The sequence below is a fragment of the Chiloscyllium plagiosum genome, unplaced genomic scaffold (genome assembly GCF_037043375.1).
Source record: "Chiloscyllium plagiosum isolate Xiang-an unplaced genomic scaffold, Cpla_swu_hap1 HiC_scaffold_21, whole genome shotgun sequence".
NCBI lineage: Eukaryota > Metazoa > Chordata > Chondrichthyes > Orectolobiformes > Hemiscylliidae > Chiloscyllium > Chiloscyllium plagiosum.
In genome coordinates this window covers 33,888,805-33,914,775 of record NW_028270159.1, presented here as the reverse complement: position 1 = coordinate 33,914,775, position 25,971 = coordinate 33,888,805, and the positions used below count along the sequence as shown (strand labels likewise).

The following is a 25,971-nucleotide window of genomic DNA, read 5'->3' as shown; positions in this document are numbered from 1 at the left end:
TCATAGTTTAAAAAAAAATCAAAATTCAATTATTTGTTTAAATGGAGCCTGAAGTATTGTAAACTGGTCAATAGACATAAGATAGTTTCACTTTAGTAATAAACGGATCCCTTCATATGAAAGGATGCAATTTAAGTATAGTTGAGATTGCAACCGTCCCACTCTCATCTGTGTTTCCAGGTAAATTAATATAATGTGAATTTTATGAGAAAGAAGATTCAAAATTTAATAAAAATAAAATAGCATTTCCTCCTCACTCATTCTCCCCCAAATATGAAGGAATTTGATTCCTATTAACGTATCTAAAGAACATAATCCAAAAATAATAAATATGCTGTATAAAAATGGATCTAACAGTTGAAGAGCAATAAATAGCTTTGCTATTTCTGCCACTGTACATCCAATTCACTCAAATCCATCCCTAAACCTCCATGCTATTGGCTGGGTAATTAACAAATTTCCAACATACAAGAATCCTCAAGCTAAATGTTGATTGATTGCAGTGTTCAAAAATGCAGAAGTTCTTTGTTTCTTAATTTGTGAGGGATACTAGTGCTCAAAGTGCTCTCAAAATTGCCTGAAAAAAAGCTCCAAGTTTTACACACTTTCTGGTTATGAATTATGAACCTACATTATCACAGTGACCTTTTGGCTCACAAGTTAGCCTGAAATTGGAAACAGATCAATTATCTCACATATTACAAAACACTTCTGCATCTTCGCCTGACGTTAGACACATGATCGAAATTTTATCAGGAGCTTGAACAATTTGAGCCTTGTTGAGAGGGCAGCACTGTGGCTCAGTGGTTAGCACTGCTGCCTCACAGCACCAGGGTTCCAGGTTCGATTCTAGCCTCGAGCGGCTGTCTGTGTGGAGTTTGCACATTCTCCCTGTGTCTGCGTGGGTTTCCTCCGGGTGCTCCGGTTTCTCCCACAGTCACAAAGATGTGCCAGTCGGGTGAATTGGCCATGCTAAATTGCCCATAGTGTTAGGTGCATTAGTCAGGGGTAAATATAGGTTAGGGGAATGGGTCTGGGAGGGTTGCTCTTCAGAGGGTCTTGTTGGACTAAATGAAGTGGTTGGGATGGTTAAGCACAAGTTAAGAGAAGACATAGCAGGCAATAGTGAGATTAGTACATCACGAGTCTCAGTGTAAAGTGGGTATAGTAGCAGCGGCAGAGTGACGGTCAGATATTGGAAAGACAAGTGAAGTTGTTCATTTTCTTCTTCCTACAATGCTGTGGATTCCTCCAGATGATAGACTGCACTAACCCAAATGATGACAACACAGACGAGGCTGACTCTGGTCTTCTAGCCTCCACTGCTGGTTCTGGGAGGAAAGGATGCCCCAACTCTGCAGCACCCCACCCAGAAGTGGAGTGCCAATTTTCCCTTCTCTACCGTATTCATAGTAAATATCAAGTACCGTGCACACAGAATCAGACTAACAATGCGTGACTAGGTGAACAGTGCCTTTTAAAGATAGTACCGACACCAGGGATACCACTCCACCCCAGGATATCCCAAAGATGGTAGATTGTTCCAGATATGGAGAGCAACAGAATCAAGCTAGAATCAGATAAGAGGGGCACCAGAGAGAGGTAGGTAGGTAGTAGATAATGAGCAAAGTTTGTTAAAGTGTGGCAAGAAAACCCACTAGACCTGGAAAAAAACCCTCCGCAAAACGCAGCAAAACTGACACTTAGCCAAAAGGCAAGATTCAGCCTATTATTTTAGTTTTACCGTCAAAAATCAAAGTATGCAATAAATATTTTGCATCTTAATAGTTGTATATATCTACTATAAGGAATGCTCTACACTTACAGCAGTGCAGAAGTATCCACAGCCTGGGCAACACTGATGTTTAACCATTCGGGATCTGTGGTCCTCACATAATACCATTAGCTGCACCTTATTGGAAGGTCGCATCATCTCTTCTTTAATCACGCTGTTAATACAGCTACTTAGCTGAAAGAAATATTTAGTCAAATTAGAGCTATTGATTTATAGATTTTGGACATCCATGAACTACGTTTTATCTTTCCCAAATTTTTACCATATTTTTACTCTGATTTGGATGCACAGTACCTGCATTCTATCAAATGGGAGTCCTGAAGGAATGCTGCACTTTTGCTTTAAACTGAGGAACTGACCTTCAGATGAAGAGATCAAATGGCAAATTTTGAAAAAGAAGAAGAATTTTCTCCAGTGTCCTGGTCAATACATCTCTCAACTACAACCACTAAAATAGATTGCCTGTTTTGGCATCTCGCTGATAATTCTGGGACCTTGCTGTGTGCATACTGACTGTTGTATTAATTATATTACAGCTTTAATTACACTTCTAAAGTACCTTAATGACTGCAGTACAATTTAGAACTTCTGGAATTTGTGCAAGGTGCTTTGTAAATGTGCGACTTTTATTTATTTTTCTTTTGTTCTGCTCAGTGGATTAAACTACAGGAACACAGGAATTAAGAGCGGGAGTAGGCAATTCAGCCCTTCAAGCTTGCTCTGCCATTTAACATGATCATGGCTGATCTTATCCACAACTCAACTCCACTTTCCTGCCTGCTCCCCACAGCCTTTGTCTCACTGTTTATCAGAAACATTAGTTTCCATCTCAAAGCGGTTGATTAATTCTGCCTCCAATGCACTCTGGGACAGTGAGTTCCACAGATTCACAACTCTGAGAAGTAGTTTCTCCTTATTTCAGTTCTGAACCTACCACCTCTCACTCGATATCCATGACCCCTTGTACGAGACTGAACAGATGTTCCCCCTTGTGGGACAATGTCCACCTTATCAATTCCTTTTGGCATTTTATATACCTCAATCAGATCCCCTTCATTCTTCTGAATGCCAGTAAGTACTAGTTCAAGCGAATCAACTGCTTGTTGTACAACAGCCCATTCATTTGAGAATTCAACTTGGTGAACCTCTTCTGAACCGCCTCCACTGCCACCACATCCACCCTCAAGTGAGACGACCAAAACTGAACACAAAATTCCATGTGTGGTCTCACCAACGTCTTGTATAATTGTAACAACGTTCTTTATTTTCATAGTTAATTCCTCTTGCAACAAATGCCAGGATTCCATATGCACTTACTATATACTACACCTACATATCCAATTTCTGCAATACATGCACAAAGATGCCTAGAACACTCTGCACTAATGTATTTTGAATTTGCTTCCCATTTAAGTCATAATTTGTCCTTACATTTTTCTGGTAAAAATAGACAACTTCACATTTATCCACATTAAACTCCATTCTCCTAGCCTATCAATATTCATCTGTAAGCTCTATCTCCTCATCACGGGCTGCTTTCTTACTTATTTTAGTATCACCCATAAATTTTGCTGTTATGCTCCATCTCTGCTTGCAGATCATTTATACAAACTGTAAACACTTGAAGTCCAAGAACTGAACCCTGCAACACCTCACTAGTTACTGTTTGCCACTCAGCAGCGAAGGACCCATTCACCTTGACCCTCTGCTTTCTATCAGTGAGCCAGTCCTCTATCCAAGCCAACAGTCTACCTTTAACCCTCTGGGATCTAACCTTCTGGATCAGTCTTTTATGCAGCACCTTGTCAAATGCCTTGTGGAAGTCTAAATATACCACATCCACTGGATCCCCAATATCCATCCTGGTGGTTACATCTTCTAAAATCTCCAACAAGTTTGTTAAACACAACTTGCCTTTCATCAAACTGTGCCAGCACTTGTGAATTGAGCTTTGTTGTTTTTAAAGTGTTCAGTTATCTCCTCTTGTATGATTGATTCCAGAAATGTCCCCCCTAGAGGTCAAACTGGCCCATAATTTTACATTTTTTGCCTATGTCATAAACCACCAAAGAGAGGCAAACACACAAGTTGAAACTTAATTCTGATAAATATCGATCAGTTAAAAGTACACAGGGCCAAAATGTTCTCTGCATGCCTAAAGTAACAAAACAAAAATCCTATTTATGATAGTTCCTTCAATCCTTTTTCTATTGTGCTACTTAAAAACCTGTTATTTTTGTTGGAGACACACTATGTACAAATTTGCTGTCTATAAATAAAAGCCTGCAAGTGAATGCATACTAAACTGCAATATTTTCCTAATCAAGTTTTGACATGAAACACTGAATTTGTAAACCAGTTCCACTCAAGTTAAATTTAATGTGCCACCTTAAATATTTTAAGTTCACTGTCCTTTGAGACTCAACATTAAAGGGGATTCAATCCAACAAGCCATTTAGATGAGCACACTTTGGAATGACTGAAAACAAGCACATGGATTTGATCAAAAATGCACCCAATCATTATCAAACCTGCTACAACACAGTGCACTTTTGTGTTTACAAAGACTACATGTGTAGGGAACATTCCAAAGAACAAACTGCAACAAATACTTATTTTTTTTTAAATTTCATATTAGGAGAATATGCAGATGTTAAAGATATGGCACTATACTTTACAAATCAATAACCGATATACAATCACACATTTCCTTTCATTAAATTTAAACCTTTAATGAGGCTCCAGAAATATGATCAAGTAAAATAAATACTTATTCTGTCAGGATACGTTTATATACTGTTTTGTAAACTATTAGATTTATAATTTTCGTTGCTATTTGCTTACTCGTTTCATGGAGCATAGGGGTTACCGTGTTCAAAAGTTATATTTGAATGCAATTCAGACATTATGAGAAGAACAAACATCCAGTGTATGTCCACCCATATGATCACTTTTCCAAACTTGTGCCAAATGCATCTTACATTTTTTTTAATTTCAAAAATATACTTTATTCATAATTTTTTTTATTATACACTAACTCAAAAGGAGCTCGGTCCTGCACACCTGCATATCAAGTCAAGTGCTTCTTACCTCTTCATCTATATTCTCAGTGGCCATACACTTATTGTTAGCCAGTTTAACAATCTCTTGGCTTTTTGGTGTTTCCATCCGACAACTACAAAGAGGTAACTCCTGTAGCTTATCTAGTTCCACTGAATCGGAACTTTGGGAAATGCCTGCAAAGAATTATAATATTAAAAAAGTTATACCAACACTTTTTTAGTTAGAATACACAGAAGCAAACACTGTTGATAACATTTATGCAAATCATGTAAAATGTGATTGGATTAAAGTCTCCAAGAATGTACATTGTGAAAATGCTTCCACCTGTCAAATTAAATTTCTGTATTCTGTGCTTAAGAAATAATTCCTATTTTACAAAACTTTTTAACACTTTAAAAATCTACAAAGCAACTTTACCTGTAGATTGTGAAGAGAACAGACCACCTGCAGGCAGATTCAATGAGCTAAGAGGCATCTCAGTATACTCATTATTATCTAACAGAGCTGCAGTCTCTGTTTCAGCACCTATAAATAATGAAGTTCACAGTCAGATGTTTATAAAGTACGTCAATCTTACGAAAGCCTGATTTTGGATGTGGTTCTACAAGATCTACATTTTATTATAATTAGACGTTTCTAAACATTTTGTCACCCAGAACATTTACTTTCTCCAAGTGCTGTTTTAACAGGTCTTTCAATTCTTAACATTTGAGTGAGGTCTGGAATTCAGGACTAATGATTAAAAAGCTTGAGATTGGTTTCTTATGTTTCAATTTTCTACTTTTTTTTACTGACATTATATTAGAACATACAGCTTATGACAGACACGTGGTTCTACCAACGTTAACTGCATTCATAATGAGATGTCAATCCATTCATAGTCAATAAGCATATTTTGTAAATGATAACACTTCATGAAGCAGGCAGATTTTTCAGACCTTCACTGAAATGTGGGCCTAACAGAAACTAAACCCAGGGAAAGGCAGCAATTCTGTATTATCACTGCTATGCTTGCAGCAAATGGTGCACGAGGAGTGTCGTTCAGGTATGTTGGTACAGAGCCAGCATGCTTGGTACTTAGTATCTGCATAGCACAAGCATTAGGCTGATAAAAAGATAAGTTTGGAGTAAACACCTCGAGTTCAGAGGTAATTTTCCAAACATTGTTCAATTCTGTGGGCATAAGAAGTCTCTAAACTTTAGTAACAATTTATTTTTATTTTAAAGCTAATCAAATACAGTGCCAAGATGGGAACAATGCCATCAATAAGACTAATGGGAACTTTCTGAATTCAGCCATGTCTGAAAGCCAATATTTAGAATCAAAAATCAAGCTAATTCATGAAGACCATTATTGCATAGGCATGCGTCACTACACTGTTTATGAGCTGCTGTTCATAAAGGCTGCTGCCATTGTTCTCGAAGTATAAGAGGCCTGTTAAGTCGTCTGATAGAGGAAATCATTTGCCAGCTTAACAAAAGGAGAATCTTGTCATTAACATTTCATTGCATGTTGGCAATTACTTACAGCTTACATTGATATGATAGTCAAAATTCCAGAGACTTTAAGGAGGGCCACATGTCAGGTCCAAATCCTTCAAGACCCTAAACTGTTATGCCCACAAATCCAAATTATGTCACCCTGGTGGGTACTGCTTATGGCATTCTTCATTATTAACTCTTTCAAAACCATGTATATCATCTCTGAAGTGTCACTGGACCTGAAATGTTGACTCTGCTTTCTCTTTACAGATGCTGCCCAGACCTACTTAGTTTCTTCAATAATTTGTTTTTGTTCCAGAATTCCAGCATCCACAGTTCTTTGTTTTTGGTACAGCTCTTCCCAAGCTTTTATTTTAATCATATATTTATATGTTGCTGACAGACATCTGTTTACTGCTACCATAATCTTCTCCTCACTCCATTGAATTTGTAAAGTCAATCTGGAAGTTTTACCATTTTCTTGAAAAATGATCTCTTTAGACTTGCAAGAGTGGTTGTCACTGAGTGGAAAACCGGTGTCTTTTGATTTTCTTTCTGATGACCTGAAGTCTGCAGGTCTCTTGTAAGATCATGTTCATCACTGGATTCATGCTAGTCAATCAATGATGGATGATTAACCTGCAGTGGGATAAGATCCCTGTGGTTCCTTCGTAGAACCCCTCTGGCAGTACGAGTAATATACAAACCTCATTGACTGAAGCTCCTTAGATGACTGTACCTTTTCTGTTCAGATCCCTGATACACATTTGTCTACCTGTCCCAAATATGACAACCACTTTGTAATACTTATTTTAGAGTGTGCCCTGCTGCATAGTGACCCACACAACTGGGTTACTGAAGTAGAAAATGCACAGCAGAAGAAAAGCCAAGTGTTTCTTTTGGCAAGCTAATATTTGTATCAATGGTCATCTCAAATTTTACCAGGGTGAATGGTACAATATTATCTCATAATGAGTCATGATAGTGTACAGAAGATAGTTAATAGTTGTCCTTACATTATTGTGATTTGGAGTCACAGGTAGACCATAACAGGTAAGGATGGCAGATTTCCCTTGCTAAAAGGACATTAGTGAACTAAGTGACTTTTACAACAATGATTTCATGATTATTCAATTACCTTTTTTTTCCAGATTTATTATTTGAATTAAATTTTCACCAACTCTTTAGCACAAGCTTGCCTCTTAATTACAAGACTAGTGACATTATCATGACATCACCAGCTCCCCTGCAACACTTCAATCATTTGGATCACTGAGGACATTCCTGGTTAAAGGAACTCTAAGTTCTGCTGTTTAACCTCTTCCATCTTTTGTATAAGACTGAAGCCAAAACATATCTTCCTACTCAAAGCTGAGAACTCATTTGTGAATCATGCATTGGTTTTGTAATATTTAGTATCTCCTATACATTGAGGAGTTGCTGAAATTTAGTCTGAAATACTATGCCGTCTGGACCACATATTTACGCTGTTGAGGGCTACAGTGTATCATGGCTCATTATCTGATAATCGGTTGTCACTTGTCACTATAAAATTTGAGAGATGATAGCTGATACAAATATCAGCTTGCCATAAGAACACTTTTTTTCTTCTATAAACTTTTCTGTTTCATTAACTCAATCAGGGTGGGTCATTATTCGATTACTTGTTTTTCTGAAACCATGTCCAACTTCTGAACATTTTCTCCCCACATTTACACTCCACCCTCCCTCCTCCCGCACCACCAAGAGTGGAAGAAAACCAACTATCAGAAAAGACAATCTGTCCCTCAAGCAAAAGCCTACACCCGAATGATTGCGACTGAATTGGGAATCTTCTACTGAGAACAATCAAAAGAACTCTGAGAAAGTCATCTCACTCCACTCTTATTGTTTGGACTCTTATCGACAGAATTTGTTCTTTCGTGCCAATATTTTACTCCCACGGTACTTCTGCAGAACAGTGTCTTATCTGACCTGTTTGTGAATGAACGTATTTGTTGGGATTTAAAATGGGCATTGCTGAAGTTTGCAGGTTATTAAATAACAATCCATTTTAACCACATGCTTAAGGATGAATTATTTATAATAAATACTTTGTTTTCTTGTTTATCGATGAAACTGAGTGTTTCACTTTGATCTTCAATAGTGGTCAAAGTTGGACAAATTAACTATTATAGTCACTAAATCAATTGTGTATTCTTTTGTGAAGACTTGTGAAATAGTGGAGCTTAACATCCACTACACATTTCCTATTAGGGTTGTAAAACTCCTCTGTCAAAGTTGATCTTCTGTTATGATTGATCTGTATTGCTTCTGGACTTATGTTTCACTCATCATTTGCCTGACTTTCTCTAGACTCAAGCCTATTTTGGACAGTTAAATCATTACAAAGTCTCATTAGTCTCATTCCTACAACAATTTTAATTCTGATGAATTCTAACGTAGAGTCACCATCAAAACTTTTTTTCATTAAAATGTACTGATCATTCATAAAATCATCTATGAATTGTCCTAAATGCTAAATTCACTTATAAAAACCTTGCTCTTTCAAGAATTTTGAGTTTAAAGGTTGAAGAATTACCAAGGGTTTTCATTGCCCCTTCTAAAGTACCCCAGTTGCTTCTTCTGCCACTTAATAACCTGTAACATCTTTAACTGTATTCCCAATTGTGTGTATAGAAAAAGCGTATTTACTTGACTTTCTAATTTAGTATCTTAATCGGAAGGTAAGCTATTTCAGAAATTATTTTCTTCAACATGTTCAATTCAATGCTCTAGTTGGCAATATTTTTGAGGCCATGTATTCCTTATGTAATTACATATTTTGGTTACTTAAAACAATTTTATTTCACATAAGAAACAGTTCTGCTGCTCTTTCCTGTCTGGAGGATTCACCTGCATTTTCCAGATCAAATGTGAGATTCCCATCTTCATGCAGCTGAAATGGAGGATTCTCTCCTCTTGTGGCAAAAATGAATATTAACTCCATACATGGCTAAACTAAGGCTCCCTTCACTCTGAATCCTGTCGTGTGTGGCCTTACTAAAAATATTCTTGCTCAAGTGAATGGGTCCTGGACCTCATAGTTTAAATGACTTCTGCTTTTAACCCTGTTCATGTGCAAGATTTCTCACCTTTTCCATGGCCTGAATAAACCCTTCCAGATGTAGACTTCTGATAGACCAAACTTGCTTAGACATCAAAATTGTCAATTTGGAATTGTGGGCACAGACTAAACACAGAATGGAATAATGCACTAACAATTTTGTTAAACTGTCTGCACCCAAGATTAAAATTCAGGTCTCCAATTTGTCATTTTTTAATGATAATAAAGATCAGTCGATAATAATACAAATGCGATATTCACTGGAGCTATATGAAAATTTCAAAGTATATAAAAATAATTGTCAGCAATTGAAACATCATTGAAATGAAACATCATTGAAATGAAACATCATTGAAATGAAACATCATTGAAATGAAACATCATTGAAATGAAACATCATTGAAATGAAACATCATTGAAATGAAACATATCCCAATTTCTTCACGAATTCAAACCTTTGTTAAGTTTCAAAACTCCAGCTGAGGAATTATACTCTCTTTCTTTCGTCATTCTAAGCTAGTAATGCAAACAAGTTTCAAAATGTTTTTGAGAGCTTCAAAATGTTTCTCAAGACAAGCAGAATTTATAAACTGAATGCACTGAACAAATACGGGGATAACAGCGCTGGATTAATGGCACTTAGTCAGTGAAGCTCAAAACACTACAACCAACCTTTAATGCAGAGTTTTAATACAGTTTACAATTCTCAATGGTTTAGAATTTATCTAAGGTGACTGACATTTAAAATAAGTTTTGAAATACAGAGGACAAGATAATCTCCATTTTAACCTAAAATAATCCAAATCATAGCATCAATTACAATAACAGCAGCACTTTCCTTTCCACTAAAAATATCACACACCAATTAATGCTATTACCTCTACTATCACTTTTTGGCCGGTTTTTTCGTCTTCTTTTCCTGGTTGGTTTTACCCATGGGCTGCCATTCTTCCCTTTCTTCTTCCATTTCCTTTTCAGACTTGACTCTGAACTCTGGATGGTCAAAAAAACAAACAAATTTATAACAAAGATTTGCTGAATTACCCTTTTGAAGAAGTAACTAAGAGGACTGATGGGGGCAGAGTGATAGACATAATCTATATGGACTTCAGTAAGGTGTTCAGCAAGGTATCTCATGGTAGACTAGTTAGCAAGGTTAGATCATACTGAATAGAGGGAGAACTAGCTATTTGGATACAGCACTGGCTCAAAGATAGAAGACACAGGGTGATGATGGAGGGCTGCTTCTCAGACTGAAGACCTGTGACCAGTGATGTGAACAAGGATCAATGCTGGGTCCAGTGCTCGTCATTTATAGAAAGGATTTGGAGGTGAACATAGACGGTATATTATTAAGTTTGCAGATGACACCAAAATTGGAGGTGTAATGAACAGCAAAGCAGGTTACCTCAGAGTACAATGGGGACTTGATCAGATGGGCCAATGAGCCAATGAGTGGCAAATGGACTTTAATTTAGATAAAGGTGAGATGCTGCATTTTGGAAACGCAAATCAGGGTTAGACTTATACATTTAATGTTAAGGTCCTGGGGAATGTTGCTGAATAAAGAGACCTTAGAGTGCAAGTTCATAATTCCTTGCAAGTGGAGTCACAGGTAGATAGGATAGTGAAGGCGGCATTTGGTATGCTTGTCTTTATTGGTCAGTGCATTGAGTATAGGAATTGGGAGGTCATGTTTCAGCTGTACTGGACATGGGTTAGGCCACTTTTGGAATACTGCATGCAACTCTGGTCTCCCTCCTATAGGAAGGATGTTGTGAAACTTGAAAAGAGTCCAGAAAGGATTTACAAGGACATTGCCAGGGTTGGAGGGTTTGAGCTATAGGGAGAAGCAGAATAGATTGGGGCTATTTTCAGTGGACTGTGAGAGGCTAAGGGGTGACCTTGTCGACCTTTATAAAATTATGAGGTGCATGGATAGGATAAATAGACCAGGTCTTTTCCCTGGGGCAGGTGAGTTCAAAACTAGAGGCCATAGGTTAAGTTGAGAGAGGAACAATTTAAAAGGGACCCAAGGAGCAACTTTTTCATGCAGGGGCTGGTGAGTATATGGAATGGGCTTCCAGAGGTTAGCACGATTGCAACATCTAAAAAGCATTGATGGGTATATGAATAGGAAGGGTTTAGAGGAATGTGGGCCAAATGCTGGCAAATGGGACTATGATTTATTTAGGGTATCTGGTCATCATGAACAACTTGGACCAAATGTTTCCATGCTGTACAGCTCTATGATTCTTATGACTCTTCATTTTGAATATTAGGCTAAAATAATTTCAAACATAATGACCTCAAGAATTATATCAAAAAAAATAGCGTATTTTGGTGACTTCTTTAAAGGTCACCAAAAGATGAAAGAAACTAAAATACACAATAAAAATGCACTCAATAAATTTGCTGAGTAAGTGGATGTATGTTTGCTAGCTGAGCTGGAAGGTTCATTTTCAGACGTTTCGTCACCATACTAGGTATCATCATCAGAGAGCCTCCGGTGAAGCACTGGTGTTAGTGACCCTCTTTCTATGTGTTTAGGTTTCCTTGGGTTGGTGATGTCATTTCCTGTGGTGAGTACATTTCTAATAGAAAAATATCACAAAGACCACACAAGGTCCCAGCTAATGTCAGAAAATTAAGAAAGCATCAGGGATGCAACTATATATGCCTATGACAACTCAATTTAACTACATTTGTTACAGAAAAATTCTTGTAAATGAATACAAAATAAAACAGTTACAAATTACATAGGAGTTAGATATTTTTGAAAGACTATGGTTCATTGGTCTTTCCCATAAATAGACATTACACCTTTTGTGAATTCCTGTTCAAAATCCAGTCATACAGTTGCATGACCGATGGAAGCTTGGTAATGATCTCCCTTGTTAAATGAGCTGTGGTTAACATCAAGCTGTCAAATATATTTCTCATATCGCAGGAAAGGCAGATGAACATTCAAGTTAAACAAGGCCTATTACAAGTCAATAGACTGATTTACTTTATAAAGAAAATGTGAACAAATAAACTACATTAAATTTCTTCATATTTCAATTTCAGAATGCTCCTTATAAGAAAATATATCATAACATCTCCACGAAGTTAGTTTCACTATTCTAAACAAGAATTTATCTGAAACTAGTTTCGCCTAAATTTGAAACCGACTATCTGGGCTTATCACTCTTCGTAAACTAAGCGAAGCTGTCCCAGGCCATACACTTTTTTGTTTCTATTTTCTTAAGGGAATAGGATTCCAAAACCTTGAATTTTGACATCTCACTGTTTGACGTCAGGGAGTGACCAGTTTAGCTGCCAATAAAATCTGCCATCACTCTTAAGGTGAAGATTCTCCAACTGCCTGCTACTTTTGGACTGCACTAAATGAAACCAATCCATGTGAACTGGCAATGTAAACATCAATTGTCTCACAGTCAAATTGTATACTCCGGATAATAGAAATGGGCAATAAATGTGGAATATCAATCTCACACACATCCAGGGAACAAGTTAAAGTTAGTACTAAGTGCTATATCTTCAAGTGCTTTTGCTAGTTGTAAAGAGTTCTGCCAGTGCATAATTATTCAATGGATATAATACCTTATGATCTAAATTTAACAAGACAATAACATCTTAATGCAATAACAGAAACCCATGTGAAAAAAAATCAATATTACAAATTTGACAACCATTAAAAAAAAACTTTAATTAGTGCACAGCATCACCACTATCCCCATATCCTAAAAACAGTTCAAAACCCATCCTTATTTTGAAGTTAAATTTCAGTCCATTATGTTCACCTGTTTGTAGGAGAGGACAAGCTATTCAATGCTTATGCAAGCACTTTTGAGATTTCTTTTAGATCTGTTAGATTGAAAGCTCTTTAGATGTTGAGACACATAGTTATGTTTTGTTATGCCAATATTCTGTTGAAAATTCTTTCTCAAATTTGCCTTGTTCAAATTAAATAGTCCACCTGGAGCTAAAACCCAAATTAGGTTGACCTTCAGGGAATGTCTAACTACTCTAAATCTACAAATATATCAGTACTTCTGCTAATTTATTAATTTACTATTTAATAAATCTAATTGGTAGCCCATGAACCAAGTTCTGTCTAGTAAAATTGTTTATTCCACTGCTGTCTGATGTAAAGGAACATAACATACAAGTTTATGAAAAGAACCAGGAAGTCAAAACGCAACGCTGAGACTTTTTTTTTAAGATTTCTGGATTTTGTAGCAAACTCTGATTATGGTCAAGGCATCTTCCAGGTTATATGTTACAAACATTCACATAGAAAAGTGATCTGAAATATGGGGGGAAAAGGAAACAGCAGAAATTTACAGCAATCACAACTCCAGGATAAATGACTCACCACATCAGATTCAAAGTCGTCATCATCATCATCATCTTCCAGATCAGAGTCTTGATCCTCTTCAGGATCATATTCTTCTTGCTGGTTAGCCTGTGTCATGAAAAATTTTAAAATCTATAGTGAACTGTAATGTCTGATAATTTTCCAGTGGTTTTAAAATGTTATATCACAACGAAAACAAATTGTAACCTTCAAAGCAGTTAAAAAAACCACAACAACATTCTTAAGTCGTCTCTGACATCACATGTCTATATAAACTTGACAATCAAATCTAGGAAAAACTTTGAGACATGGACAATCGCATGAATTTGACCAGCATATAAAAGTTACATTTATAAAAGAGAAAGCATTTGTTTTCAAATAGCATTTTCTACTTAACAGGAGCAAGTAGTGACTTGGTCACATATATTGAGAAGACCACATCAAAGGAAGAGTATTTTATTTCAATGGGCTTTCCTACATTTCCCCCAACTCGTAACTGATGAAATCTGGACAACTGAGATTGAAAATTCACATTGGAAAGGAAAATGAAAGGCTATTCACTCACAGGATACGACATCGCTGGCTAGGCCAACATTTATGTCTAAGAGAGTGGTGTTGGAAAAGCACAGCCAAACAGCCAGGATCTGAAGAGCAGAAGAATCGACTCTTCGAGCATAATCTTTCCTCAATGAAAAGCTATTGCTTGAAACATCGACTCTTCTGCTCCTCAGATGCTGCTTGGCCGGCTTTTCCAGCACCATACTCTTCAACTCTTATCTTCAGCATCTGCAGTCCTCACTTTCTTCCAGGCCAATATTTATGACCTATCCCGAACTACCCAGAGAAAAGTTATGGCCAGACCAGATAAGGACAACTGTTTCCTTCCCTAAAGAATATTTGTGAACCAGATGGATTTTTCTGACAGTGGACAATGATTTCATTTCATCTTTTCTCAATGAATACAAATTCCACCATCTGCAATGGTTGAATTCAAACCAGAGGCCCCAGAACAATACCTGGGTCTCTGAATTCATAGTCTAACGATAACACCACTAGGCTGTCACCTCCACATTCATTGATCATTTTAACATTTGCGCAATCTGGTTGGAAATGTAAAGTTTTAAATTATTTTGTTGAATGTCCTCAGATAAAGTAGTTTACAGAAGTGATTGATCCATAATAGAAGGAAACTACAGTACTGGAAAGAAATTTGAAAAGCCATTTAACAAATAAATTATTATGGCTGAAAAGAGAAAGTGCCAGATTGTTTGGAAGAGTCTGCCACATAACAAAACCAGATGAAGAGAGATGACCCAATAATAACATTTCCTGTGAGGCTTTAAACAAAGGCCCAAAAATTTGCCAAAACACTTTAGAAAATCCACTCTCCCCTATTTTGGAGCAGACAACATTCTATGCAAAATTCCAGGAACTAAGAGTACACACTGAATTTGGCACTGCATCTTTTACCTTAGAGTGGGAGGGGCAGTTTCTGACCTTATTCAGTGATTCTAAAATTATGGAATTGGTGTACACACATTAATTGAATGCAAAAGTGATACTACATGGAACTAAATGGAGACTTAAAAGTATGTGAAACTAACCATGAGCACTATACTGAAACAGTATTGAAATTTAAAGTATCACAAGCTCATCATGAATTCAAACTCTTGATAAAATGTCAAAATGTAGATAGGACTTAATTCCATTCTAAGCCAGTAATGCCATTGTCTGTAAAATGTTTCTCAAGCCAAGCAAAATTTATAAATTCAATGTACTGAACAAATACAGGGAAGGTAGCAATGGATTGGTGATATTTGATCATTCAACCTCAAAAGGCTCCTGTCTACCTTCAATGAGAGTTATGAAATGATTCATAATTCTTAATAGTTCTAACATGGTGTTAATGGCTAGAATTGTGAATACAGTATTCCCGATTCTGCCAACTCAAGTGTATAACTACTCATTTTTCCTGTCTGGTTATTGATTCCTTTTGGTTACACAATTATGATAAGGTCAAGAGTCCACAGAATGCCTCATAAAATCAGCGACTAAATTTAACAGCAAATAGTAAATTTGTATTTTGTATGCGTGCATACAAAATAGTCATAGAGTCAGAGATGTACAGCATGGAAACAGACCATTCGGTCCAACCTGTCCACGCCGACCAGACATTCCAACCCAATCTAGTCACCCGGCCCTCATCCCTCCAAACCCCTCCCACTCTCATACCCATCCAAAATCCTTTAAGTCGCCTGTACAAATAAGAGATATCTTTGATGTGTTTGTTGGAGAGCATCAAACTCCAACGTTTACTTGATTTCTTCATGTGCTATTTCACAGAACCAAACTCTACCTGTAACTATAAAGTTTCTTCAATGAATAAAGTATATTTTTGAAATTTAAAAAAGCACAAAATCTGTTTAGCAACAGATCATAATCCCAATATTTGAGGCTACATAAAATAAGTACTGACTGAAAAGTAAGGAGTTTATCCTGCATCAACATAATGCTGTGGTCAGGCCAAAAATTAGAATAGATGTTGTCATGATACTTGAAGAATGGTAGGGTCATTGATAGGGTCAGTTTGCAAAATTTAGGGTTTTTGTTTCAGAGCAGAGGTTGAGGGGAGATTACATATATACAACATTAACACAGGCCTAGCTAAGATAAACAAAAAAAACTGTTCCTGTTAGTTGATGTTTCCAGGACAAGGGAGCATAAATTTAATATTTCAAGGAAGTGGTGTAAGGATTTTATGTACCAGATGGTAATGATACATGCGCATGCAATATTCCTGTAAATGTGGAAATTAACTGACAAAGCATCAAAAACGTACTTTCTTGGACATTTCCATTTTACGAATATTGTCAGTGTCTCCCAAGTCTGTGGACAACTCTGAATCTGGATGGTCTACACCGCTGTATTTTTCGTCATCTTCTTCTTCTTCATCGTCATCTTCCTCTTCATCATCTTCAGACTCCATGTCTTGAGATAGGTCAGCAGTTTCTCCATTTATGTTCTGAGTCACACCATTAGAGGAATCTTTCTGTTCCTATAAAAGAGGAAAGAGGTAGAAATCATGGCAGCATTTAAATATATGGTGCAGTTAAAATACTTAAGTGTATTTCAAACTTTTGGTCATTTAAAACTCGAGCTTAGCCTTACCTAATTTGCTATGCATTCTCACTTATTCTGTTCTACCTTGAAACCTGTTAGAAGCCTTGGCCCTTCCCTTTGGAAATTAGTCAATTTTTTTTAATATGTATAAATTCCATGGAAGTTTGTGCGAAGATTTGTAGCTTGGGTGCTCGTTATTGTGGTTCTGTTCGCCGAGCTGGAAGTTTTTGTTGCAAACGTTTCGTCCCCTGGCTAGGCTTGGGAGCCTCCTGCGAAGCGCTTCTTTGATGTTTCCTCCGGTGTTTATAGTGGTCTGTCCCTGCCGCTTCCGGTTGTCAGTTTCAGCTGTCCGCTGTAGTGGTTGGTATATTGGGTCCAGGTCGATGTGTTTGTTGATGGAGTTTGTGGATGAATGCCATGCCTCGAGGAATTCCCTGGCTGTTCTCTGTCTGGCTTGCCCTATGATAGTAGTGTTGTCCCAGTCGAATTCATGTTGCTTGTTGTCTGCGCGTGTGGCTACTAAAGATAGCTGGTCGTGTCGTTTCGTGGCTAGTTGATGTTCATGTATGCGGATAGTTAGCTGTCTTCCTGTTTGTCCTATATAGTGTTTTGTGCAGTCCTTGCATGGTATTTTGTACACTACATTAGTTTTGCTCATGTTGGGTATCGGGTCCTTCGTTCTGGTGAGTTGTTGTCTGAGGGTGGCTGTTGGTTTGTATGCCGTTACGAGTCCTAGGGGACGCAGTAGTCTGGCTGTCAGTTCCGAGATGCTCCTGATGTATGGTAGTGTGCCTAGTCCTTTTGGTTGTGGTATGTCCTCGTTCCGTGGTCTTTCTCTTAAGCATCTGTTGATGAAGTTGCGCGGGTATCCGTTTTTGGCGAATACCTTGTATAGGTGTTCCTCTTCTTCTTTTTGCAGTTCTGGTGTACTGCAGTGTGTTGTGGCCCTTTTGAATAGTGTCCTGATGCAGCTTCGTTTGTGTGTGTTGGGGTGGTTACTTTCATAGTTTAGGACTTGGTCTGTGTGTGTGGCTTTCCTGTATACCCTTGTAGTGAATTCTCCGTTCGGTGTTCTCTGTACCATCACGTCTAGGAATGGGAGTTGGCTATCCTTTTCTTCTTCTCTCGTGAATCTGATTCCTGTGAGTGTGGCGTTGATGATCCGGTGTTTTTTTTCTATTTCCGTGTTTTTAATGATTACGAACGTGTCATCGACATATCTGATCCAGAGTTTGGGTTGAATTTGTGGTAGGACTGTTTGTTCTAACCTTTGCATAACTGCCTCTGCTATGAGTCCCGAGATTGGTGATCCCATGGGTGTTCCTTTGATTTGTTCGTATATCTGGTTGTTGAATGTGAAGTGTGTTGTGAGGCACAAGTCCAGTAGTTTGAGTATGCCGTCTTTGTTGATAGGTTCAGCGTTCGGTTTTCTGTTCTGTATGTCCAGTAGGTTGGCTATTGTTTCTCTGGCTAGGGTTTTGTCAATCGAAGTGAACAGTGCAGTCACGTCGAATGATATCATGGTTTCTTCTTTGTCTATGTGTATATTTCTGATGATGTCCAAGAATTCCTGTGTTGATTGTATAGAGTGTTTGGATCCGCTGACCAGGTGTTTCAGTTTCTGTTGTAGTTCTTTGGCCAGTTTGTATGATGGTGTCCCTGGCAGTGACACTACTATCATAGGGCAAGCCAGACAGAGAACAGCCAGGGAATTCCTAGAGGCATGGCATTCATCCACAAACTCCATCAACAAACACATCGACCTGGACCCAATATACCAACCACTACAGCGGACAGCTGAAACTGACAACCAGAAGCGGCAGGGACAGACCACTATAATCACCGGAGGAAACATCAAAGAAGCGCTTCGCAGGAGGCTCCCAAGCACTGATGATGTCGCCTAGCCAGGGGACGAAACGTTTGCAACAAAAACTTCCAGCTCGGCGAACAGAACCACATCAAATTCCATGGAATTTCAAAGATGGCTTTGAATGACTTTCATACAAGGGACTTAAAATCTATTGCTTCACAGTGTAGCCGACAGACACTTTCAAACATAATCAGCATTCATTTTCTGTCGCACATCTCCTTCATGCTGCATTAGTGGCAAAGGCTGTGTTTGCCACTTATATAAACTACCTTAGGCTGCTTTTAACACAGAACTATATTTGTTAGATAGATGGTTTTATAATTTATCTAAAATGTTGCCCATACCATATTATTATTTTCTTCATTATGGAATCTTCTAACAACACAGCCATATCTGGTATATCAAATATCCCACAACAGTCATTGAAAAGAGATTCAAACTTGCTCAATTAGTAATTTTAAGTATTTTAAATCAATCTATTCATACTCGTTATGACACACTTCTGGAGCAGGAAGATCTTGAACCCAAGACTTTTGCCCAAGAGGTAGAGATACAGTATTGGACCACAAAAGCCCTATAATTAACAATTTTATACTAACCCAGAGCAAAACTGCCACAGGTCATTCCAACTAAGTGACTAATTAGAATTAAACCAAAGTAGCAGTTAGATCATTGTTAATCATCAAATAAAAGGCCTTTGTTATTATTTGCAACTGGGCCAATACACATTTTCAAAGAGAATTCTCCTCTTCATTTATGTCATTCTCATGATTTAAGGGAAACTTTCAAAGGTCATCCACTGCAGAACACTAAATATTTATTTTAAACAACATTTGTGGAATTCAGTCATTATTTGTCTGGGATGAGACCACATGCAATGGGTAGATTGAGAAAAGTAAAGCGTGATTCAACTATCTTGAGGACTGTTCTATGCTATGGCATTAGAGCAAATGGGATAAGAGGAAGAAAAATATTAGTTATGCAGGGAAAATTATTTCTTTAATTTCGCAATGGTAAGAAATTAAATGTATGACCAGTTAGCTAAACTGTTTAGATTACAGAAGAATGCAATGGCATGGTTTCAGTCCCCATACTTGCTGAGCTATTTCTCCTCTATTTACACCATTGTGACAACATAATAACATGCAAAAACTAATGAGATAAAGATCTGTGGAGAGCCATAGTGGTATCCTTCTTTGTCCAAGTGTTGCAGGAAGCAAAAGAGAAGAAATTCTAAAGCCAAGGTAGACAAAGGTTGTATTTTTGCTCAATTTTACTTACATCTCTGAGACGAGTGAATATACTGAATGAGTGATCGCTTTAAGAATTGCATTGATTTTCATGGTATTAATTTTTATTATTTCCAAACGATGTCCAAGTTTAATTTTCCACCTAAGATTCACAATTCTTGATTTCGTGTTATATATAAAATGGAGACATTGGTGCCAAAAATAAACTAAGCAAACAAATGTCAGGACCTAAACTTTTGCATTGATATGACAGAGTAATGAATACTTTGCTTGCAAATTGCACTAAGTAATGTAGTTTTTTAGAGCTATGTTCACTCTATTTTAATAAAATGTAACTATTTGAATGAGTGTTTTTAAGTAGAACATTCTATTTTCATCTAAAGCAACTTGCACCTCAATTTTAAGAAAAATTGGTTCTGCTAAAAAAATAAATGGGTGTGTCTTGGATCATCATCCATCATTATGAATCCTATAACTAACTAGGGTACAGCATGCACTTCAGAAAGGTAAAATTTAATTTCAGTTTTAGAAAGGATACAATCTCAGCAGAGTTTCTTTCAATATCATCCCTCATGGCATTGTGGATGTATCGACACCAAATGAACTGTGGAAGTTCAAGAAGGCAGTTCATCCCTATGTTCTCAATGGTAACAAGAATGAGCAATAAATGCTAGCCCAGATAGTGTAATCCACACCCAAGACTGAATAAACAAAATTGCAACACGCACTTGACAAAATCATCAAATCTTCACAATTAATAGTGGCTATTCTTTAAACTGAATTAAAGAATTGAGGGGAAAACCAATTTATACTCCGCTGTGATAATACATTTCCCTGACGTACAGACAGGAAAGTTCCTCTTATCATGTACTTGCACTTTTTCAACCCACCTGCATGCCAGCTGCAGACTGTGACATGTTCTGAAACATTTCAAGTACGGTGCGCTGTTTTAGCAGTTTGGTCTTCTTCTTAGGAGCCAGGCTATAGGTTCCCATTTTCCTCTTCTTCTTCCTAGCCACTGTCAAAGTTTTGATTATTTTGAACATTTAATATGTTGAAAAGCATGAATTTCCTTACTTTAAGTCATGGCTGTCTTTCAAATTGATCTGCTGCCTTGTCAATCAGAAATGCACGTAGTTGTACACAAACGGATATGTTGTAATGCACTACCTAAATATGTGTTATATGCTGCGCTATTCAGCCTTTAAATCAAAATAAACATGACAACAAAAATTCCATCTCCAACTACTTTAAAAATTAACATTTCTGCCATAGCACAATCCCTTTTATGCAGTAGTCAGGACATTTTAAATTTACAGCAAGAGATTTCATCCAGTAACTACGGTCCTTAAAATACTCATCCTTTTACACATAACAATGATGTCTATACATGTCCAATATTACACTGAGTGCACAATCAAATGAAAAGTTATCGCATTCCTGTTCAGTTTTTCTTATTACCTGATTGTGGTTTGCAAGTGGCAGTACTGTTCTGATTCTGAGGTAGTATCAGTTGCTGGGTTGGTGTTGGTTGTGGTGATGGAGGTGATGGTGGCTTTTTCCCACATTCTAGACTATTTACACTTTCTTCCTTTGGGTCTTTGTTTGGTGACTTTGAAAAGTAGAAGTACAAAATTAAAGCTTTTTAACACTGCAGTTTAAAAGTAACACTCTAATTATAACAGATATCAATGTCCTGATAAAGCATAATTGTAAATTTAATACGCATGAAATAAATTTAGTCAAAGCCAATTACTGTCAATTAATAAGACCTTAGTTGGTTCTTTAGTGAAATTAGTCCCTTTATACTGTGTACAATTGAACACAACACAATTAACTTCTCACAAGCTTTGTGATACAACACAAGTTTCTTTAAAACATCACTGGCCGGATAACAGTAGCAAAATCAACCGATTTCCTGAATTCTCTTAACCGCGATTGTAAAATCACAAATATATATTAAACAATCCTCAGTTGTCAAAAACCACAACTGAGACTTTATTCAAGCTTCTTTTTTTACATTGAGCAATATATTATTTCACTGGTACAGATTTTAATATTGTACCTATTTTCATTAGAACAGTGATTGGACAAATATGGTAACAATTATGATGGAATGGAACACAGTAAAGAGATAAAACAGTCTCATTGATTCTGCGCTCTATAACATTTAAAATCAATTGTCTAAAAATTAGCACAGATTGCATAAGGAACTTCTTTGCTGATGGCAAAGGCGCTGTGGAATTCATAGTATGTGTGATTAAGTATCAGTGTATGTCGTTAATCATTCATGGGATGTGGGTATCCAGCATCTGTTGTCCATTCCTAATTCACTTTGAATGTTGTCAACTTTTAAGAGATCAGATAATCAGTTGAAGGAGAGAGGTGAATGGGCATTGGAACATTAATTTAACTTAGTGTATTTGGAGGATGACACCAACCTGTCACTCAACTTGTTTCCCAGCTGTGTCAATAATTTGCCCTCAACTTGAAGGGCATCTACCTTAGTTAACAGTCTCTTATGAGAGATTTTATCAAATGCTTTCTGGAAGCCCACATAAATAACACCCACAGACAGTCCAAAGAGGTTCGTCAGACATGACCTACCTGCCAAGTATCCATGCTGGCTCTTCCTAATTAACTGAAAAATTTAAGGTGCTCAATTACCTTCTCCTTGATTATAGATTTCAATAATTTCCTCACCACAGGTGTTAGGCTAACTGGTCTTTAAATTCTTGGTTTTCCTCTTTCTCCCTTCCTAAAAAAAGTGACATATGCAATTTTCCAATCCAGAAGGACGACTCCTGTATCTATGAAACTCTGAAAGATTACATTTAGTACATTTATGCTGTAATGCACTTCCCTACTACTTTCCATACCCTCAACCAAAACTGTCAGATACTGAGGAGTTGTCATTATTTCATTCCTCATTTTCAATATTTTACTTCAAATAAGTTTATTCAATCCCTGTCCCTATTCCACTATTAATTCCCTGGGACTTTTAACAAGCTATCCTCCTTTTCTATTGTAAATAGTGAGACAATTATTCAAGGTGCCTGCATTTCACCATAGTCACTGACAATATCCTATTTTCAGTCCTAGTGGGACAACATTGCTCCTGACTTCCCACTTTCCCTTTAAGTAAATATTTCTTCACATTGATTTTTATGTCTATTACAAGATTCATTCACAATTCTTTTTAGTCGCTCTTACAACCTTCTTTGTGGCTTTTTACTGGTTTTTGTATCATTCCCAGTTGACAAGATCTGTGCTACTTTTTGCACTTTTGTCACCTTTTCTTTTAATCTTATGCTGTCCCCAGTTCAGTTGTCCATCGCTGTTTTTTCTACTAAGTGGAATTTGCCCTCTCAGGGATTTAAACTGGTTCTGTATTGCATTAAACGTTTCTTTCAACATCATTCACCATTCTTCATTTGTTTCACCCATTAGCAGATGTTCCCGGTTAAATGTGGACATGTCTTCATTGCATCTCCTTAAAGTCAGCGCAGCTGTTAAATGCTTTTTACTTTCAAATGCTACATTGAACCCAATCATTTTATGGTGACTATGACTGATTTCATTAATGCAAAACTATAAAGGGAGTGCTCAGCCCTCAAAAAGCCTAACAGGTAAACCTTGCTCCCTCTTTTCTCTCATTTCGTCAATGGCAGAGTCATAGATGTATACAGCACAGAAACAGACCCTTCGGTCCAAATCATCCATGCCGACCAGATATCCCAAACCAATCTAGTCCCACCTGCCAGCACCCGGCCCATATCCCTCCAAACCCTTCCTATTCATATACCCATCCAAATGCCTCTTAAATGTTGCTATTGTACTAGCCACCACCACTTCCTCTGGCAGTCCATTCCATACATGTACCACCCTCTGTACGAAAACGTTGACCCTCAGGTCTCTTTTATATCTTCCCCCCCCCTCAGCCTAAACTATGCCCTTTTGTTCTGGACTCCCCCACCTCAGGGAAAAGACTTTGTCTATTTATCCTATCCATGCCCCTCATGATTTTGTAAACCTCTATAAAGATCACCCCTCAGCCTCCGATGCTCCAGGAAAAACAGCCCTAGCCTATTCAACCTCTCCCTATACCTCAAATCCTTCAACCCTGGCAACATCCTTGGAAATCTTTTCTGAATCCTTTCAAGTTTCACAACATCCTTCCAATAGGAAGGAGACCAAAATTGCACAGAATATTCCAGTGGGCTAACCAATGTCCTGTATAGCTGCATCATGACCTCCCAACTCCTGTATTCAATACTCTGACCAATAAAGGAAAGCATACCAAATGCCTGCTTCACTATCCTATCTACCTGCGACTCTACTTTCAAGGAGCTATGAACCTGCACTCCAAGGTCTCTTTGTTCAGCTACACTCCCTAGGACCTTACCATTAAGCGTATAAGTCCTGCTAAGATTTGCTTTCCCAAAATGCAGCACCTCGCATTTATCTGAATTAAACTCCATCTGCCACTTCTCAGCCCATTCGCCCATCTGGTCCAGATCCCCTTGTAATCTGAGGTAACCTTTTTCACTTCCACTACACCTCCAACTTTGGTGTCATCTGCAAACTTACTAACTGTACTGGCTATGCTCACATCCAAATTGTTTACATTAATGACGAAAAGTAGTGGACCCAGCACCGATCCTTGTGGCACTCCACTGGGCACAGGCCTCCAGTCTGAAAAACAACCCTCCACCACCACCCTCTGCCTTCTACCTTTGAGCCAGTTCTGTATCCAAATGGCTAGTTCTCCCTGTATTCCGTGAAATCTAACCTTGCTAACCAGTCTCCCATGGGGAACCTTGTTGAACGCCTTACTGAAGTACACATAGACCACGTCTACCGCTCTGCCCTCACCAATCCTCTTTGTTACTTCTTCAAAAATCTCAATCAAGTTTGTGAGACATGATTACCCACATACAAAGCTATGTTGACTATCCTGAATCAGTCCTTGCCTTTCCAAATACATGTACATCCTGTCCCCCAGGTTTCCCTCCAACAACTTGCCCATCAGCAGGTTCACTGGTCTATAAATCCCTGCTTGTCCTTACCAATCTTCTTAAACAGCAGCACCACATTAGCCAACCTCCAGTCTTGCAGCACCTCATCTGTGACTATTGATGATACAAATATCTCAGCAAGAAGCCCAACAAGCACTTCCTTCGCTTCCCATAGAGATCTAGGGTTCACCTGATCAAGTCCTGGGGATTTATCCACTTTTATGCATTTCAAGATACCCAGCACATTCCCCTCTGTAATATGGACATTTTTCAAGATGGCACCATCTATTTCCCTACATCCTATATCTTCTGTGTCCTTTTCCACAGTAAACACTGAAGCAAAATACTCATTTAGTATCTCCCCCATCTCCTGCAGCTCCACACAAAGGCCGCCTATCTGATCTTTGAAGGGCCCTATTCCCTAGGAGAAAGTGAGGACTGCAGATGCTGGAGATCAGAGTCAAGAGTGTTGTGTTGGAAAAGCACAGCAGGTCAGGCAGCATCTGAGGAGCAGGAGAATTAATGTTTCGGACATATGTCCTTCATCGGGAATCTATTCTCTCTATTCAGGACCCTATTCTATCCCTGATTACCCTTTTGTCTTTCATGCATTTGTAAAAGCCCTTTAAATTCTCCTTAACTCTATTTGCCAAAGATATCTCATGCCCCCTTTTGTCCTCCTGATTTCCCTCTTAAGTATACTTCTACTCCCTGTATACTCTACTCGATCTATCTGGTCTATACCTGACATATGCTTCCTTCTTTTTCTTAATCAAACCCTCTATTTCTTTCATCATCCAGCATTCTCTATAGCTATCAGCCTTTCCCTTCACCTGAACAGGAATACACTTTCTCTGGACCTCTGGTATCTCATTTCTGAAGGCTTCCCATTTTCCAGCCATCC

General features: G+C 37.8%; 1 protein-coding gene across 9 annotated transcripts in view; it reads right to left on the bottom strand.

Moving 5' to 3' along the window:
* The window catches only part of LOC122564772 (histone-lysine N-methyltransferase EHMT1-like), a 144,565-nt gene that overhangs the window by 52,710 nt on the left and 65,884 nt on the right, over window positions 1–25,971 (bottom strand). For all 9 annotated transcript variants that reach the window (XR_015760738.1, XM_043719980.2, XM_043719978.2 and 6 more), the window contains exons 4-11: window positions 21,511–21,661; window positions 20,940–21,067; window positions 16,649–16,864; window positions 13,828–13,917; window positions 10,325–10,439; window positions 5,276–5,383; window positions 4,886–5,031; window positions 1,826–1,969 (exon numbers count right to left, since the gene is read on the bottom strand). Coding sequence is in view for 8 of the 9 variants with exons in the window: in XM_043719980.2 (XP_043575915.1) it covers window positions 1,826–1,969; window positions 4,886–5,031; window positions 5,276–5,383; window positions 10,325–10,439; window positions 13,828–13,917; window positions 16,649–16,864; window positions 20,940–21,067; window positions 21,511–21,661 (1,098 nt within the window). In the remaining variant the exon portion in view is untranslated. The remainder of the gene's footprint in view (window positions 1–1,825; window positions 1,970–4,885; window positions 5,032–5,275; window positions 5,384–10,324; window positions 10,440–13,827; window positions 13,918–16,648; window positions 16,865–20,939; window positions 21,068–21,510; window positions 21,662–25,971) is intronic.